General features: G+C 33.7%; 1 protein-coding gene across 1 annotated transcript; it reads left to right on the top strand.

The window, feature by feature from the left end:
* The first annotated feature begins 4,719 nt into the window (after positions 1-4,719).
* On the top strand, positions 4,720-14,614 carry LOC110599954. Its single transcript, XM_021736598.2, has 10 exons — positions 4,720-5,165; positions 5,329-5,840; positions 6,203-6,402; positions 7,114-7,284; positions 9,165-9,479; positions 11,876-12,034; positions 12,112-12,261; positions 12,387-12,593; positions 12,716-12,757; positions 12,903-14,614. The coding sequence occupies exons 1-10, from the start codon at positions 4,769-4,771 to the stop codon at positions 14,350-14,352; spliced, it is 3,603 nt and encodes a 1,200-aa protein (XP_021592290.1). The 5' UTR covers positions 4,720-4,768; the 3' UTR covers positions 14,353-14,614.
* The last annotated feature ends 5,274 nt before the right edge of the window (positions 14,615-19,888 follow it).

The raw sequence follows: 19,888 nt of genomic DNA, 5'->3' as shown, positions 1-19,888 counted from the left end.
TGATCATTGTTTGTTTACTAAAGGCCATGGTGACTCTTTTATTGCACTTTTGGTTTATGTTGATGATTGCTTGATTTCTAGTCCTTCTGCAGATTTGATTTCAGACTTAAAAGGTTTTTTAGACAAGAAGTTTACAATCAAAGATCTTGGCGATGTCAAGTATTTTTTGGGAATCGAAGTGGCACGTACTGCAGCTGGAATTTTCCTTACTCAACATAAATTTATCATGGATATTATTCATGATACTGGTTTATACGATGCCAAGCCCGCAGACAGTCCTTATATTCAAGGCATGAAACTCCGCACCGATATGGGACACCCATTGCAGGATGCAGGAAGTTACAGGCGTCTTATCGGACGTTTACTTTATTTATCCATGACTCGGCCTGACATCAGTTATGCAGTTCAACAACTTAGTCAGTTTATGCAGCATCCTCATCAATCTCATCTCAAGGCTGCTCTTACTATTGTCAAATACTTGAAGGGCACTAGTTATACTGGTTTGTTTTTACCATCCACGAATGACTTGAAAATTCGGGCATTTTCCGACGCCGATTGGGCGTCTTGTGTTGATACTAGACAGTCCATTACTGGTTTTTGTATTTTTTTGGGGACTTCGTTAATTTCATGGAAGACTAAAAAGCAATCGACAGTTAGTCGGTCCTCGGCGGAATCCGAATATCGGGCCATGGCTTCCACCGTGTGTGAACTTCAGTGGTTAGTTTCTCTATTAACTGATTTTCAGCTTCGCATTGCTAAGCCTATTCCTCTTCATTGTGACAATAAGGCAGCCATACATATTGCTGCCAATCCTGTTTTTCACGAGCGCACTAAACACATTGACATAGATTGTCATGTGGTTCGGAATCAATTGCAAGCTGGCCTTATTTGCACTCCATATCTTCCCTCTTCTATGCAGCTTGCTGACATGTTTACTAAATCCTTGCCTTCCTATTCTTATCGACAGTTTGTTTCCAAGCTTGGTCTGGTCGATTTCTCTCCGCCACCAGCTTGAGGGGGGGGGTGTAAAGGATATCTCTTGTAACAAACCTTGTAACAATCCTTGCGAGTAGGACTTCTTTAGAATAGTTCTGTTGTAACAAACCTTGCGAGTAGGACTCCTTTAGGATAGTTCTGTTATAACTATTTTTTATTTATTTTACAGATAAATATCTAAGATCAGTAGTAGTCTAATATAGAAAAGAGGAGTCTAGCATTCAGCTCCGTTATTCAATTATGCTCTTATTTTACTTTTGCTGGTTTGTTTAAATCCTCAAGAAGGACGTAACAGTAGCATATATGAAGAATTAAAAGAACATTTTGACCAACTCCCCAATGTAATGATCAATATGGAAAAATAGTACTTATTTGAAGAGGATGTGACAATACTATTGATGGATAAAGAAATATTGAGACCACCAATTTGAGCTTATTGATGGTAGTACCATATGTACCACATGAAAATCTTTATTTTCTAGTAGCATCATACTCATCTTATAATATTCTCCATAAAACAGAAATTGAAGTTATTTTCCCAAGCTCATTGTTTAAAAGCCAAGTGTTATTGTGCTATATGCAAAATTATTGCAAATCTTGTTAATCTTGAGGACATCATAAATCAAGATCTATATATAGTGTCGTTTGACACTTTTTATGAACAGAGGTTACTATTTGATGAGCATTTGTATATAAAGTCTAGCTAAAGACTATAAATTAAGCTCTCTTTGGGAGGCAATCCGAGTTTTAATTTTGTTTTATTTGTTATGTTGTTCTTATTTCTTTATTTTTTTTATTTTTGTTTAATCTCCTAAGCTTATTTTGGCAATTATTATTATTTTTTATAAGATTCAAGATCAATGGAGATGAATAAAAAGTAACATGCTTCAAATCCCTAACTCTTCTACTTTACCTTCATTACTTACATATTTATTTATTTTATCTTGATGACATTGAGGACAATATCAAAAATAAATTTGGGATATAGTTTTGCATCTTGTTTTCTTATTTTTTCTTTTTTTTTATGATATAATTTTTTTTTCTTAGTATTATAATAAACTTTATGCATTTGATTAAGGTTAATGTTTGTATTAGAAATTTTTTTTTCTAAATCATTATAGTTGTGCATTTTTATTTAGCTTAATTTATTCATTACTTTTAAATATGTATGCATAAGTAAATTATATATCGTTTGTCATGTACTAATTAATATACATATATAAGTTTGAAATATATACGGGTTTTTCAGTCATAAGACAGATTCAATGAATTTAAAATAATCAGTGCCTATATTAGGAAAATAATATAGGCATTCTTTGTGTTTTAACCATTAGACTTTAGCCACCCAAGTAGCGTTATTTTTTACTCACCATCTTGAACCTTTATCAGTTAACCACTCAATTAGCGTTTTTCTTTCACTTTAGGACCTACCGTACCAAAAAAATAATAATAATAAAAAAATCATACTCTTTGAATGGAAGTTGAACATGTAAATAAAATAAATAAATAAAAGATCATGACCTTCTATTCCAATATTTTGAGTGGCTTAGTATAAGGAGTAGGCATGAGCACCATGTGTATTTTTACGTCAAACATAACTTGAAATAAAAATATATAAAGCACCTTGAGTAGTTTGATCTGTTGAATAACCGACTACCAGCATCACAAAAGACATAGGTCAACTCAAGAAAGATATTACAAAATAAAAAATTGTTTGTTTGATTTTCATTCAATGTTTTGTCTATTGCTTTCTTTCTAAGCTTAGTTTATCATATATCTAACTTTTACCTATTGATGTCTTTATTCGTAAATACGATAATAATGAAAGAGTGATAAATTTGCTATACTATGCATACTATGTGATTTAATTATGTATATCTAATTACAAGTAAAGATTTATATTTTGCTAAACATTAATGCATGATTAAAATTATAAGTTTTAATGAGCTGTTATTTGAAATTATATTTTTTTACTGAATTTGACACAAATATTGAGAAAAATTTAATTGCACTCTATTTACCATACTGCTGATAAATTCATACCCCTATTTGTTATTCTCTATTTCTTTTGTTTGAGGAAAAGTAAAACTCTAGGTTTGAGAGTATTTGATAGAGTGAAATTTTACACATTTATATAAATAATTTTGAAACCACATCCAACTATTTTGGATAGATTTTTATTAGCTTTATTAAATTTTATATTTAATTTTAAAATTTTCCGTTTTAGTCTATACTTAATGTTTTCACTTAATTTGTAGTGTTTTTACAGGCCAAAATAAGTTAAAGAAATGCAGACACTTTGAAGAGAAATCTAGAAGCAATTAGAGAGATTTTTAAAGAAACAGACATAGGTAGCCTCGTGTTTTGACCTTCTACAAAAATTTAGAGCTGAATCATACAGTATAAAATATGGGGTAGACTCGTATTTTCATAGTTTTCCTGTGTTTTACTCTTTTCTACATGCATTTCCTCATGTTTTTACTATAAATCCTACCCCTCTAAGTTTTTTCCTATAACCATGGGTTAGGAGTCTATATAAATACATCATAATTGAGAGATAAAAGAACTTAATCCATTTTTTAACATGTGGAAATCACAAGAAAGTCAAGGAGAAATATTTGGAAGATCTAAAAGGAGAAATTCATAAATTTAGAGTTTCTCTTTCTTCTTTTTATAGACTTTTGATTTGTTATTCACAATTATTTTACGATGAATTTGGATAATTTCTCAATAGAGTTTATTTTTGAATATTTTAACATAAATAACTAAATATTTTTGTTAGAAAATTTGATATAACTTGCTTATTAATTATCCTTAATGTATTTGAGTTGATTTTTTTTTTTACTAATATATTATTTGATTATTGAGATTAATGCTTTTGAGTATATACAGAATACTTGAATGATTTTATCTTAAGATTAATAGTGAACGTTGTAAAGATCCAATTATAAATTGAATATCATATGATATTAATTGGATTGTGAATGAAAATTTAACATATGGAGTTTAGACAAAATAATCAGATGAGAAAATAATTAAATTATTATTTTAGATTATAGGTGGTAATTTTTAGTTAATTAATTTAGTTTTATTGGAGAGGAATCAATTATTTTAGGAGATTTAATAATTAAAATTAAACTGTTAACTAAATAAATTAATTAAATTAAGTCTAAATGAAATAAAAATACCCTAATACTTAACATTAATTATTTTATAATTTCTATTTTATTAAAGTCGTTCACTTTAATATTTTATTTTATTTCAATTCTTATGATAATTATTGATAATTTAGATAATAATTAAATTTATAAATATTTTAATATTTAATTTTTAATTTCTATAGATATGATACTCTAGTCACTTTTTATTATTTAATACAATAATTTATTTGTAATTTTTCTAAAACTTTAGACACCTGATTGCAATTCTCATTTTTTAAATTATCGAAATATATTAATACAGAAAGGTAACCGTTCTTCTGCTTCTTTTTTTTTTTTTTTTTTTTTTAGATTAGGGTTATCATAAAATGGGCTCAGGCTTGGTAGCATCCAACCGAAGGCCGATAAGTGAAAACCTTCAAAAGGTCAATCAATGTCCCTGTGGGCCTAGGCCCAAATAATGTCCAATCACAATTCTCCATGGCTGCAGCCCATCGTTTCGCCGCTTTGTATCCTTCTTTTCGTACCGTTTTCTGACAAGTATAAATCAACTACAGCAGAAACATTTGAATTATTCCGCCATAAACCCTAACACCAAGAGAACACTCTTCACAATGCCTTCTCTGCTGCAAAACGATGACGCTTACAAAGATCTTAGCTCTGACGATGACGACGACGATGGTTTCGACGATGATATCGAAGCCCTTAGGCGCGCATGCACTCTCGCTGGCACCAATCTCAGCGACCTCAACATTGAAAACGGCGAGAATAATACTCGCTATCCCTCTGCAGAAGTTGATAGGGAGTCATCTGGTGGCGAGGGCGACGAGGATGAAGATGATTTCAAATTGTTCAGAAACATAAAGAATCGTTTCTTGATGGGGACTGATTTGGGGGAGCCTTTCTATTTAAAGCCTATTTGTGCTATTCCATTTGATTTGGACGATGAGGAGGATGACTTCGAGACTCTTTGCGCTGTTAGGAAGCGTTTTGTCGCTTATGATAACAGTGGTAAGCTTCGTAAATATGGCTAGAAAAAGTTTTGGGTTTTGATTGGAATTTTTCTTTGTTGGTATAAGTAAGGAATAGAATATTACCGTTGTTTTTTGCTTGTAATTGTATCTGTTGACAATTACATTGATTGGGAATTTTTTTTTAAAAATTTTTGCTTTAGATATTTCGGAAAGAAGATTGGAGAACGTGGCTGATAAATCAGAGGGTGTTGATGCATCTAGTGCTGTCTCGGAGTTGGTAACTTCTGATGATTCAATAATTGGTAGGAGGGCCTGTAAAGTGTTTCCGGATACTGAAGAAAGCTTAAATAGCACCTTAATAAGTGATAGTATGGAGATACAGCCATCTGGCTATATTGAGCAGCAGACTCTGTTGGATGCTTGTAAGTTTTCATCTTTGGGGCTAAAAGATTCTTCTAACTTCCCGAAGTCAGCACAAGTATTTGTTGATGCAATTAAGAAGAATAGGTCCTGTCAGAAGTTCCTGCGAAGTAAGTTGGCTCAAATTGAAGCGAGAATAGAGGAGAATAAGAAATTGAAAGAGCGTGTTAAAATTCTAAGAGACTTTCAGGCTTCATGCAAAAAAATTACCGGACGAGCTCTTGCACAACGGAAGGATCCTCGTATCCAGTTAATATCAACACCAAGGATATCAAATTCTAGAGATTCTAAGGTAATATTCTTAATCATTTTCCATATATTTACTTGTTGAATTATTTATATTTTATATTCATTTATTTGTCCATGAACAAGTTAAATTTCTGTCACCATGACCTTTAAAGTTAATAAGTATAAAATGTATCAACGTTTTTCTTTGGGAAAAATATATAATATATCAACTAACGATGATGCCACTAGCCTTGTAGTAGATCTGTGGTCTCTTTTCTTTAATTGACAGATGTTGGCAATTGATGACAAGCTCGTTGGTGGCTTGAGTTCTGCATAGCTGTCTAAATAGAATTATTTGTGTGTGGTTGTTACCATTTTGAAGTTCAATGGCCTGCTTTTCACAAACGATGCATTTTATTGATTCAGGTCAATGATAAAAAGGTCTCTGCTATGCATACTGGTCCACTGGAGAATTCTCATGTTGCTAATTATCGAATGGCTTTGACAAATTTTCCTCTTCATTTAAGTCGAAAAAAATGGACAGAGGCAGAAAGGGAAAATCTTAGGAAGGGGATTAGGCAACAATTTCAAGAAATGGTGCTACAATTTTCAGTGGATGAATTCAGGTACTTTCAGTGCTTCAGTTACATTTGTACTTATTAGTTATAGGGCATAAATAGTGTTAGAAGGTGTTGCATATTTTCGTCTGTGCATCAAGTTGTGACATGGGCTCATCAATGGAATGTCACCATTTTTTTATTTCCACAGAAAATATTTTCTTATTGTGTATTTTAATTGTAGGCAATATTAGCTCTTCTTGCTAGCTCCATCAACTTCCTTGTTAGGGTTCCAGTATTTCCAAGTTGTGTCTGATGTGTTGCAAGAACCATCACCTATATTTTGTTGGCATTAAAGCAGTAACCTAAGTTGGGAACTGTGGAACCCACCTCCCCTCCACCCAAATTTTCTTTTGTTGCTCTCAATGAAAACAGAAAACCACATCAGTTTTCAGGAACACATGCTTCTCCTATGGAGTGTCTCCAAGTCTGCCTAGAAACATTTTTAAGAAGTTGTTTACGTTTCAGTAGTCTGGAAATATGTGTTATTTTAAATCAACACTGTTTATTTTCCATTCTATTGGAGAAAATAAATGTAGAAATTAGATTTGTGAATTCTTTGATGAGAAAGGCACTGGTCTTCATTTTAAGTATGCCTTAGTCACTATAGGAGCCTGTTAGCATAAGGAATGTACAGTTTTTTAGGCACAGCTAAGGAGGCTTTTTCTTTTACTTTTGCTTCTCAATAACATTTTTTTCCTGACTCACTTTATTTTGAAGTGGTTTAGAAGGATCTCCTGGAAATGTGAATGATTTAGATGCAATTCTCGCATCAATTAGAGAGATGGAAATTACCCCAGAAAGGATTAGAGAATTTCTTCCTAAGGTTAATTGGGATCAATTGGCTTCCTTGTACGTTGTTGGTCGCACTGGTGCAGAATGTGAAGCACAGTAAGTTCTCTTTTAACAGCTTACTTCTATTATGCTGTTCAAGCATTTTATGAAACTTCTACTTGTAAGCCTGTATAGAGAGCTTTTTTTTTTTGGCATTCCCATTTGATACTTTCCCATGCATGACTAAGAGGGGAATTCCCCTCCTGATTTGGGTTTGGCTCGTGTACTTATTTGTGAGGGGAAGGGGAATGGGGGTTGCTTTCTCCTCAACTCCCCTTTGTTAAGGTTAAATTCATTAAACCCCTAACTTTTAAGGTAAAGATTAAACTTCTAAATGGAAAAGGGAAATTTGTTTGCATGTTTTAGCCTTACGACAATATCAACTGGAATATGACATGGATAAGTAAAAGGGAAGAATTGTATTTTATGATTGTGTTTTACTTCCCTTTGAATATTGGAAAGGGAACACTTCTCCTCTCCTCTCATCTGTATTTTATGATTGTGTTTTACTTTCCAGGAACACTTCTCCTCTCATCTGCTTTCTAAGTTTTTCAAATCAAATAATTAAGGAAATATTGGAAAAATCTTGGCATTGTTTCAATAAATCACCCATGTAGCACAAACTTCACTTTGAATGCTTTTCTCCCATTGTTTTTCTTCCTACTTGCATTGATATTGTTTGGAACAATGATATATGGATTTATTTATTTATTTATTTTTATGCTTGCTGTATAAATTCCTGGAAATAATCTCTGCATTTATGGTAGAGTCAACCCCTTTCTGTTTTGGTACTTGTTTTCAAGTGTCACCTTGTTGATTTGCCATTTGTAGGAGTTAGCTTGCAGCTGAAGAGCTGTTACTGTTAGGGATGAGGCTTGATGTGGTTTTGTTATATGGTTAATGCAATAGAGCCATTTCTGATGCATTATAAATTAGATCTATAATGTAATTTGGTACTGTCTCAATTTTGTCATTTTGTTGCTTACTGTTGAACCTGTAATATTACTATTACCCGTATAGTGCAAGGGAAGGCCATTGTTTAGAAGACTTAATAATTATTTAAATGATTTAATGACCTACGACTATCATAAATCCGCCAAAATATTCTCAACCCATGATTAGAATTGAATGTTTCTTCTTTACTACTTATTATATGGTCATTTTTTCCTTTATATTATTTGAATAATAGGCAACATTCTTTAGTGCCAACTGTCATATTGTTTCGATATTTGTAAGTAGTATTGATCATAAAGTGCAATGTTGAAAATTATAATCTCCAAGATGCTCAAATATGACTTCTGTAATAATCCTTTTTTTTTTGGCTTGAAGCACTCTGTGCAACCTCTAAAGACTAATTGTTGAGACTCTTTCCTGGATTTTAGATCTGATAATGGAGTGTAGAGAGAGAGAGTACTATAGTGGTACTGTATATAGCTTTCTTGATCCAAGAGGGTAAAAATATTATTTGGTTTGCGATGGTCCCAATTTGTTTCTGGTTTAATTTTTGCTATCTTTGTTTAAATTGCTAGGCTCTTATTTGATTTGCAATGGTCCCAAGTTGTGCTGTTCTTGACAAGTTTTTTTCGTGTTTATTGATTTTCTATGAAGCAAGTGCTCTTCAAATCAAGCTAGCCTCGCAGACGTCTATGACGATCACCATCACGTACATCTTTACTATTGTTGGATTTGAGTAAAAAAGTGCAAGGCTAACACATTTCATACAGGTGGGACCCATAGATAACATTTTCTTTACTCAAAACAGTGGTGTTGATTGCGTCTGGTGATGATTGTCATCAGATGTCTGTGACGTTCTCAATTTCTTTTCATCAAACCATTCCTTGTGCAATTCTGAATTGTTTTCATCAAACCATTCATTGTGCAATCCTGAATTGATTTGCTTTGCAAATTTTATCTGATGTAAGCCATGATTTATACAGGTGGTTGAATAGTGAAGATCCATTAATCAATCACAATAAATGGACTGCTGAAGAGGATAAAAAGCTATTGTTTATTGTCCAGGAAAAAGGGATGACAAATTGGTTTAATATAGCAGTTTCATTGGGGACGAATAGGACTCCATTTCAGTGCTTGGCACGTTTCCAAAGGAGTTTAAATGCTCACATAATAAGGAAGGAGTGGACGGAGGAAGAGGACGCTCAACTTCACAATGCTGTAGGAATCTATGGTGAACACGATTGGCAGTCTGTGGCTTCCACTTTGGAAGGACGGACTGGTACTCAATGCTCGAATAGGTCAGTTTGCACTTCATAGTATTATTTATTTTGATAATTAGTTAACTTGATGCCTTTTAGGTGATGAATTTCTTAATGCTGTTTGGGTTACAATGAACATCTCTGACAAAAGAAAAAGAAGTGTCTATGGCTTGGGACTTGCCTGGATTGACGGGAAATAGAATGTAATTATATTTAGGGTAATTTATAATATAGTTCTTTGTCATTTTTCCAGGGCAATCCTGGCCTACCTGCTCAAGAAATAGAATGTAATTATATTTAGGGTAATTATAATATAGTCCCTAAAGTTCAACAAATCTACAACTTAGTCCTTGCAAAATAGTTAAAGTTCTCTGTTGATCTTTTCAATTTACAGTTGACTAACAATAACAAAAGAACTATTTTGTTAATAAAATAAAAACTCAGGGACTAAATTGTTTACTATTAGAACAATAGGGACTAAGTTGTGGGTTTTGCTAAATTTCAAGAACTATACTATAAATTACCCTTGTATATAAATTTGATTCAAATGGATTTACATAAGCAAAATACTAGGTACAAACATCCAGCAGGCTGGCTGGCGCCAGTCTAGATAATAAAATCTCATCCTGTGTTGGGCCCACTCCAGCCCAGCCCAGCTAGTGATCAGGTCTAAATGAAAATTTGAAAATAACCCCTGACACTGGACTGGACTGTTTGCAAACAATTTTAACTAATTAGGACCAGTTTTGGGTGATTTATGCTAGGGAACATAGGCTTTTTGAGGCTGTTTCGGTCCATATCTGGTAATGTGATGTCGCCTAATGCATGAAATATCATTGGTAACAATTTTTTGTTGATTTCAAAGCTGCGAAAGTAGCCACTTGCATAGGGAACTAGAGCTAGTAATCAGGCCTAAACCTGAGCATGGCTGGGTCTGCTTCTACGCATTGAAAGTATTAGGGCTTAAACAAATTAACAACTATTTCTATTCATTACTCATTATTATGATACTTGACTTCATTAGCTCATGAACTTAATTGGGTTTTCAAATATTTTTTTCATATTATGCATCATATTAAATTAATATTTTAAATATTTTACATGTAAAAATTAACACACCAATTTTAGCTCAATTTCAAGCTCACTTGTATATGTTTTGAGATCTAATTTATTAGCTCAGTGTAATGATGAATTGATGATTGAATTGAATATCAACCTTGAGCGTCTCTACTATCATTCTGGTTCCAGCGTGCGGATCAAAAACTATGATGGAAAAAGCGTATGCAAACTTGATTCATTTTAAACCTCAGAAGCTTTGCTTACCATACCATATAGAGTGAAGGTTTAATTTTTGGTCACATGTTAGTAGTTTCATGAAGGCTCTGTTTCATTATATGTGTAGGATGGAAGGGTATTTATTAGCATCATCCAGTTCAATTAAATAATGGATTTCTCTTCCTAATATTAATGAGGGAATGTTTTCTTTGTGAGGGATTTGGGGTGAATGAACTGAAAAAATGTATGAATTTAGAAATTCAGTTGTTGGTATGACTAAATGAGGATAGAATCCATGAATTTGGCCAAATCCTTTCACTACAATCCCCAAAAAAATAAACAATTTGAAATCCCATCTAGGAGGTCAGGTGTGAAATTTGTCAGTTTAATGAGATGAGGATCTTACCTTTTTTTTGTATTTCAAAGTTGGCTTTAAATCAGTGGTAAATGAGTACAAACCTTTTGAGTTAAAGATTCAATCCATGGATTAGGACATATCTTTGAATTTCAGAAATCCTAATATTTTGGTGATGTCCATGGCTAAATTTTATTTTCACATTTTGTCTCATTTTTTACCCTGTAATTTTCAATGAGTTCTACTCGTACATAACTTTTGAAATCTTCAGGAGTAGGCCTAGTGGCCCAACTTGCATCCAAGACAAGTTACTCATGTCTACATAGTGATTTTATATTTATTTTTCTAAATCATTTTGTTATAATCTAAAAAATTCCATCATGCATTTTATGATTTCAAGACTATTAGACTATTTCCTTTTTTCCTAAAAAAGAAGTGTGGAGGGGGGAAATAAAAGGAAACTATTGATATGATATATGCTATTCCCCCAGTAGTGCTCCTCCTTAAAAAGCCTCTCTAGTTTCATTTATATTGCTTATTGTAAAAGTCTTTTTTCATGGCTCAAGTGGCTTTCGGTAAACCTTTCTTGTTCTTCTATGGCTTCATTGTTCTTACATGAGAAGTGTCTTTGTCATAAACATAGTCCTTGAATTGCTTCATCTCCAAAATTGCTTTGTACTGCTATCTTTTAATCATTTAGCAAGTATGCCTGCTTTGATGAATTTCTTTTGTACCTGATTCTTTTGTAGCTTTTAAGTTCAATCAGTGAAATGACCTGTGTCCACATGATATCTCATATATGTAGATGGAAGAAATCCATACATCCAGACAAGGGCAGGAAAGGGAGATGGACCTTGGATGAAAGAAAGCGCCTGAAAGTAGCTGTCATGCTTTTTGGTCCAAAGAACTGGAACAAAATAGCTCGATTTGTGCCAGAGCGAACTGCTACACAATGTAGGGAAAGGTATTGTAGAACAAGTTCAAAGTTGTTGTAGATTCCTTTACTATGGCCATTTATATTGACTTGTATTCCCGTGGCAGATGGGTTAATAGTGAAGATCCTTCTTTGAATATGGACCAATGGACTGAAGAAGAGGATACAAGGCTAAAAGCAGCAATTGAAGAATATGGATATTGCTGGGCCAAGATTGCTAAATGTCTCCCACCACGTACAGATAGCCAATGTAGGAGGTATTAAGTTTGGATTCTAACAGGCAGATTTAAGGCCCCAAAAATATTATGTTTAAATAATGTGTATCATTTCTGTGCCAATTTTTGTCTGAGCTTCATTTTGACTGGCTTTTCTGTGTGATCAGGAGATGGAAGGTGTTACTTCCTCATGAGGTCCCTTTGCTACAAGCAGCAAGAAAAACACAGAAAGTTGCAATTATAGGTAACTTTGTGGACCGTGAATCAGAACGCCCTGCACTTGGTCCTCATGATTTTGTTCCATCATCAATGATAACCTCAGTATCTGGATCTGAAAAAACAAGTCAATCCAGGAAGCGAAAAAGGAAAACCAGGTATTTGAATCTATTCTCTCCCCCCCTCTATTTTTTTTTCTTTTAAAAAAAGAAAAGTCACCGCACTCTGCTCTCAACTGCATATGCTATTTAATTTGATATTGATGTTCCCCTTCTTGCAGAGAAGGGGGAGTTTCTGGAAAGGAAACAAATGCTGCAGCCAGGTATGCTTTCATTGATGCTAGTTGCTTCTTGTTGTTATGTGGGAATTTCAAGATTTTTTTTTTTGTGTTATGTGCTTTAATGTTGAGGATTAAATATCTACTCCAATTTTTACATTTCCTTTTTTTTTTCCCTTGTGGAATGCAGCAATATGCAGGACCCTGGGGTGACTAATGGCATTGAAGTTGAGAAATGGATAAAATCTTCTTCAGAAAAGAATTGTCTTATGAAACCATCACAAGATGTAATTGGTGACGAAGGTGGTGATATTAGAAAGAAGAGAAAACTTCCTAAATTACATCTGAAAAGAAATATGCTTTTTGAAACCTACGGCAATAGACACCCTGAATGCTTGGAATTAGGGATGACAAATGTAGATGGTTTGAAGACCTCTGGTCGGGAAAGTGGAACACCAAGTGAGGAAATACGAGATCAAGAACAGCATTCTGATTCAAACGTGTGTACTAGCACGGGTGAAGAAGAGAGATCCATTGCTATAACTAATGTCACTGAATTGGATCATGATCATCAGGTTTCAAATGTCTTGGTAATAAACGATGATCATGGTGAAACAGTTGGTCAGCCTGATGTTTCCAGCAAGGATGTCACCAATCTGTCCTTGAAAGGGAAGGCACTGATGGAAATTGAATCGAGGGTAGATAATGGTGAAGGTGTTGGTAAGTCTTCTTTGGATGGCATCTCGTTGATTAAGGCCAGAAAGACTCCGCATTGCATGAGCAAAAGCCGCACTGAACTATCAGGGCAATGCAATTACGTTGAGTCAATTCCTTGTCAGCATGATGGGCATAGAAAGCCAAAACTGAGCAAATCTCGTTCTAAGCATGTTTTAGAAATGAATGATGAGGATGATGGTATGCTTGCTTCCTTTTGTCAAAATACAGCAAAGAAGAGAAGGCTTCAAGTTGTTAAAAATGCAGATAAGAAATCTTGTAATAAGCAGGTTTTAGAGACAAATGATGAGGATGATGTTACACTTGCTTCCTTTTGCCAAAGTATATCAAAGAAGAAAAGGCTTCAGGTTGTTAAAAATCTAGATCAGACTTCCCCTCCTTTGTACATGGGGTCTGATTCGGTGTCCAAAAGAGTAGATCAACATAATGATCACAATAAAAGGTCATCCCTCGTGAAAGATGGTGAAGTTCAGACACACTGCAGTGGTGGATTGGCAGAAAATGTTTTGTCAGATGAACCCAATATGGTAGACATGGCCAATTGTTGGACAGATGCTCCACAGGAGCCAATGAGACAACCGATCGATCATGATGATGATCTTGAGACTAGTGACATTACCCTTGCTAGCTTATTGCACGACAAACAGCAAAAGAGGGGTCAAGTTTTCACTAGAAGTGGTGGACAGCCTAACAATCTTCCCCGTGTGAAAAAGAGATCAAGGTCGCTGGCCAAGGGAGTAAAGCAATGCTGCAACGGTAGATCATCAAAAACTCTATCATGTTGTGAAATACAGTCAAGTGGTACAAGTAGTATGCCAACCAATCCTTGTCACCTGGTTATGGAATCTGTCAGTACAAGTGTTGGAGTTCATGAGGACACTGAGGTCCTCCCACCAGGGCTTTGAGGAACCTATGTATAGAGATATTCATGCAGCTCAAAGAGGGCTGAAGTCTGAATTTTGGGAGGTATGATTTTTTTCAATAGATGCCGAGGCTTGTGAATTTTTTGCAAATAGAGTTAAATAGGCTTCCTTATTGAGAGAGAGAGAGAGAGAGTGTGTTGGGAAATATAGAGGAAAGAAGTCAGATTTATCACCTGAAATGAGGGATTTTGCTGAAATTGTATGTACATTTTTGCCCTTCATAAGATTCTTACTTCTTTCCTCCTTTTTGTTAGCATATGGCTCATAAAGGAGTAACATATTGAATTAAAACATAGCAAACTTTAAGACAAGCATAGCATATGGCTATCTCAGACATGAGATGAGCAGCTATATTAGCTTGCTTTAGAACCCACTACTTTCCGTAAACCTTCCCATCTATCAATATATGATTCAAGTCCTGCTTGAGACTAAACTCAAAGTGAGCAAAAATGTCATCATTTTTTTTTATCTATGATTGTATTAAGCTCCTTATGGATGGTTTTGATTTCCTTTCTCAAATTACCAGTAGGGGTATAAACGAACCGAGTCGAGCCGAGCTTTGAAGAGTTTAAACTTGGTTCGTTAAAATTTTTTCGAGCTCGAGCCGAATTTGAGTTTTACTCATATCGAACTCGAGCCGAGTATTAAGAAGCTCAAGCTTGGCTCGTTTAGCAAACGAGCTTAGACGAGTCGAGCTTTTATCGAGCTGAGTCTCGAATAGTTCACGAGTAATTTAATTTATTTATATGTATAATGAGTTTTAGTTTAAAACTAAAATAATTTTAGTTAAATAAGTATATCTACAAATTAGCATGTAAACTTATAAAGATGAGTTTTTAAATCTTAATGATTCAAATATATGCAAGTTTAAGAGTGTAACTAAACTATATAGAGCTGAATTTTAAAAAATTTAAATTTGGTTCATGAAAGTATATGCAGGGTTTGAGTTTATTTCTCTTATGATAGTAATTTCAGTTTACTTAACGAGACTGTTCACGAGCCTATTCGCGAGCCTGCTCATGAACTCAGAAACAAGCCGAGCTCACAAGCCTTAACGAGCCGAATACTATGGAGCTTAAGCTTATCTCGTTTACCAAACGAGCCTAAAAATTAAGCTCGAACTTGGCTCGTTTAGAAATCGAGTCAAGCTCGGTCGAGCTTTTATCGAATCGAACCTCGAATAGCTCACGAACGGTTTGGTTCATTTACACCCCTAATTACCAGGAAGGGATAACTCTGCAAGTGTTGCATACGAAATTTAAGCCTAAACAGAATATCATCCCCTTGATAATCCTCTCAAACCTCGCTTATCACCTTAAAAACATTAGGATAAGATAATAAAAAATTCTCAAATCTAACCCTTCTAACCTTTTCATACCAGGTGAGGTTGAAGCCATAAGATTGAAGAGCAAAGCTTACAATTACCATAAAGATCCAATCAAGATTAGGTTGTCTGTCCATATGACATTGAGCCTCTACTCCGTTCCTACATAAAGGAATTTCCACCTGAAGAGAGATCTAACAACAATCATCTATAGTTTCTCTGAAATCCCTCAAAACATACTCGAGATGAGAAGCTCCCCTTCTTTATCTTCAATACTAAACATGTCATCAATGCTAAGCATGTCATTAAATCTCCAATGATAACACATGGGAAAAAAGACCTTTTGGATAATTGGATTATAATATTCGAGGATTCCTGCCTTCTGAATCTTTCAAAACTCCCATAAAATCCAAGACAATGCTGGGATCGTGTAGCATAGTAACATCATCCTCCAATTCAAAATTTTTTCAAAGTAGAATCATCACCGCGAACCACAGCAGCTCTAAGCCTGTCACGAAGCCACCTGTTACACATGGAAGAAGTCTGCCTCACATCAACTCATAACCATGGTCCTCAACCTCTTTGAGCCAACCCCAAAGCACCATCAATAACCTTTCATAATACTGCTCTTCATGTCTGCTGAGTATAACCTGAACCTCTTCTTCAACCTCTTTAAGGGCTTTCGGATTCACAGTCTCAACACTTAATCAAAGATAAGATTGTCATCCTCTAGTGGCAGCAGCCAAATCATAGGCAATAAACCTCCATACAAAGCTTCCAAGCAACATAGTTGATGCTTCATTACAATAATCCACAAGAAGATTAATGATGGAGAACCAACCAAGCATTATTGAAAGTCCACAAGCATCCATTCATATACGCTTAAAATCGACCTCATGGGAGAATTGGATGAGGTAATGATGTTGACCAACCTCCCGCATGAAGACGCCTCTTCTAAAGCTAAGTTCAGGTTTTGATAACATATAAAAAAATAGGGCTCATTAGATCGTGATACGTATATACAAGATATGAAAAGGTTCTATAAACGGCCCATTCAAGTCTGACCGGACAGTAGAAAAATCCGACTAATAGAATACGAATATCAGACTTCCGGCTCTCCAGACTTTACCAATGCCCTGAACGACCTGTCCGACCACTTCAAAACTCATGCCACCAACAAGACAATTGAATACAGGAATAATCAATTTCAATAACCGAAAGGAATCTACCTTTATATAGGTCAGATGAATTGGGCTTAACTTGATAAAACCAAAGTAAGACGCCAACCTCCAATGTGATGGTCAATCCTCTAGCTCTCTCCGAAATAATAAATGCACGTGCGGAAAGACTGTTCAGCCGCCTGACACACCTGCCAAAGAGTATAAACTAAACAGCTCTACATTAATTAGTCGATTACCAGCCGCCTGACATACATGCCATAACACTAGGGTGAGCAGTATTCGGTTCAAACCGAAAAAACCAACCGAACCGAATCAAATTGAATCAGATCGGTTCGATTTGATTCAGTTTCTGATCAAAATCGGTTCGGTTCAGTTTTCATAAACACTAAAATTTCGGTTTTCTATTTTCGATTTATTCGGTTCGATTTTGAACCGAACCGACCGAATGCTCACCCCTACATAACACGCTACCATATAATCTGATGGGACGTAAGGCAAGAAATTGAAAGTATAAATATTCTGAACCAATCTCTCTCAGAGGGTTCTCTCTCAAGGACTAGCTCTCCGAAAGTTAATCTCTCTCTCGTATATTCACATCCTTAAAATACAGTCCTTCTGTAAATTCCTTTTGAATGCTTTATTATTTATTTTATCTTTATATGAACGAATCTCGTATAATTCTTTATTTAACTTGAGCGTCGGAGGGTTTTCACCGGAGATATCTCCAGTGGATCGAATCCCTGACGTCTTTTTTTATTTTACAAGTTCTCTTCCACAAAATCAAGCATGAAAGGATCTAACAAAACTAATTATGGATCAATGGTCGTCCCATTAAATCAAATCTCTATCTAGGTGTCCACATTTGGCCTTTCTCTTGAATCTCAATTCATCAAGATTCATTATCTCTTATAGACCTTTCAAAAGTGGAATGCTAGACTTCCAATTGCAAATCCTCGAAAGCCCGTTCACACCACCAAATCTTCAACAACTTGTTGTGAAGAGATGAAGCGTCTACCTTCCTTTTGACTAGGCCAAATCTTCCTTTAAAGATAGTGGAAATATCTTCTCAATACTTGGTGGATTAAAAAGCATTAAAAAGCAATTTTTCCTCTCAACGGTATATTTCTTTGAGAGCTTTAATGGTGGAAGAAAGAGATTTTTCATACTACTATGCTATCGTCCAACTTAAAGAGAAGAAGAAGATTGCTTTTTCTTTTGGTCTCTTCTTCATAAACTAGGGAAAATATATTCATTTAGGGATTAGAAACTCATAAATCTGTATTTGGGACATTTAGAATAAATGAATTGGATTTCTTGGTTATGTAATTAACATGCAACAATTATATATTATTAATCATTGATTAAATCAATTTAATCATCACTAAATTAATTAATCAATTAATTCATTAATTACATTTATGAGACATAAATAAAATATAAAATTATATAATTCATATTGAATTTAGTTTAAATAAAGGACTTTTTTACAATTATATTATAAATTAAATTTATTAATTTAATTAATTAGTCTTTTTAATTTAGTTTGTGAAGGTTGATGTTATATGTGTAATCCATTGGCTTCATAGCTAATCACAATAGAAAAAAAAATTTCTTATTAATTCAAAATAACATTTCAAATATCTCTCAAATTTTTATAAATCATAATTAGGTTGGTTACGGCTATCCAATTAATAAAAATTTTATTTATACCATTTTTAACCTTAATCACAAATTATTATGCACTCAAATTCTTTCTTTATAAAATCTCAATTCAAGCTAGGGATATGGTAATATCAAATCTTAATATATCGAATTATATGATCAACAATTAATTTCAATTTTTGATAAGTTTGACGTATAATAAAAAATTCTCTTTTTTTTATTAAATCACGTCATCCTGATCAGAAACTTTAAGAATCAAGAATAATTAATTCAATCATAAAATTTTGCCTATTTATCCAGAGTGAAAAATCTCATCTTGTTTAATACCTTATAACTACATATGACTAAGTTAAGACAATACTCACTGTATATCCATACATAATATAAATATTTAGGTGGTATTAAACTCAAAATACCTATATATGAAATAAGTGTTATTTCATGTCTAAAAATTATATACATTATTATAATTTAGATAAATAAACAATGACAAAAGTAAACTCTGTATATTCCTCATTTAAATATCACTAGTTTAGATTACTTATCAATATAAATATCTATATGTCTTTCTAGACATTTCATATTATATGGTATGTAACTCGTCATTCTACTAGTTAGCAACTCTATACTAATCAGTAAAGATAAATATAAGTAACAGTATAAACTGGACGAACCATTACTAATGAGACATTCGATGACGGTAAGATAATTTTATTCTAAAGTGTATATCTCTAACCCTCTCATCCTCCATTGCACTCGCTACCCTTCATAGACCTACCCTACAGGGTTGTCTACACTGCCACTACCTTAATCGACTGAGTATGGCTTTGTTGCTGAGGTTGGGAAGATTGTGTATTTGTGAAAAAATATGAAAAAGAGGAAATGGAATGGAAGAGTTGATTTTTAAAACCAAATCGATTTACTTCAATTTGATTCAGTTCAATCATATTAGTATTTCAATTCAGTTTAAAATTTTAAGGTTAAGAATCGCACTTAAAGATTTATTTAGGAAAATTTCTTTATTCCTAAATTATGCTAAATTTAATGTATATGTCATGAGTCTTTAGTTTTTTCAGTCAAATAAGGAAAATATATTATATTTTAAAACTCTAAAAAAATGCTTCCATTCTCTTGGATAATTTTTTTTTAACTTTTAATTTTTAATTTATGTCAAAATTAACATGTCTCTTAATTTTTAAAATCAATTGACTTTCATCTTTGAATAGTTAATTCAAGTTACTAGTGCATTAAAACATTACTGTTTTATTTGAATTGAGAGAAATAGAGAATAAAATAAAAAGCTTTCAGATTTTTTCAAACACAATAAAGTACATTAAATTTATATTCTATT

Source organism: Manihot esculenta, chromosome 14 (genome assembly GCF_001659605.2).
Source record: "Manihot esculenta cultivar AM560-2 chromosome 14, M.esculenta_v8, whole genome shotgun sequence".
Classification (NCBI taxonomy): Eukaryota; Viridiplantae; Streptophyta; class Magnoliopsida; order Malpighiales; family Euphorbiaceae; genus Manihot; species Manihot esculenta.
Note: the sequence above shows the minus strand (reverse complement) of the source record. Positions and strands in the feature narration are given on the sequence as shown.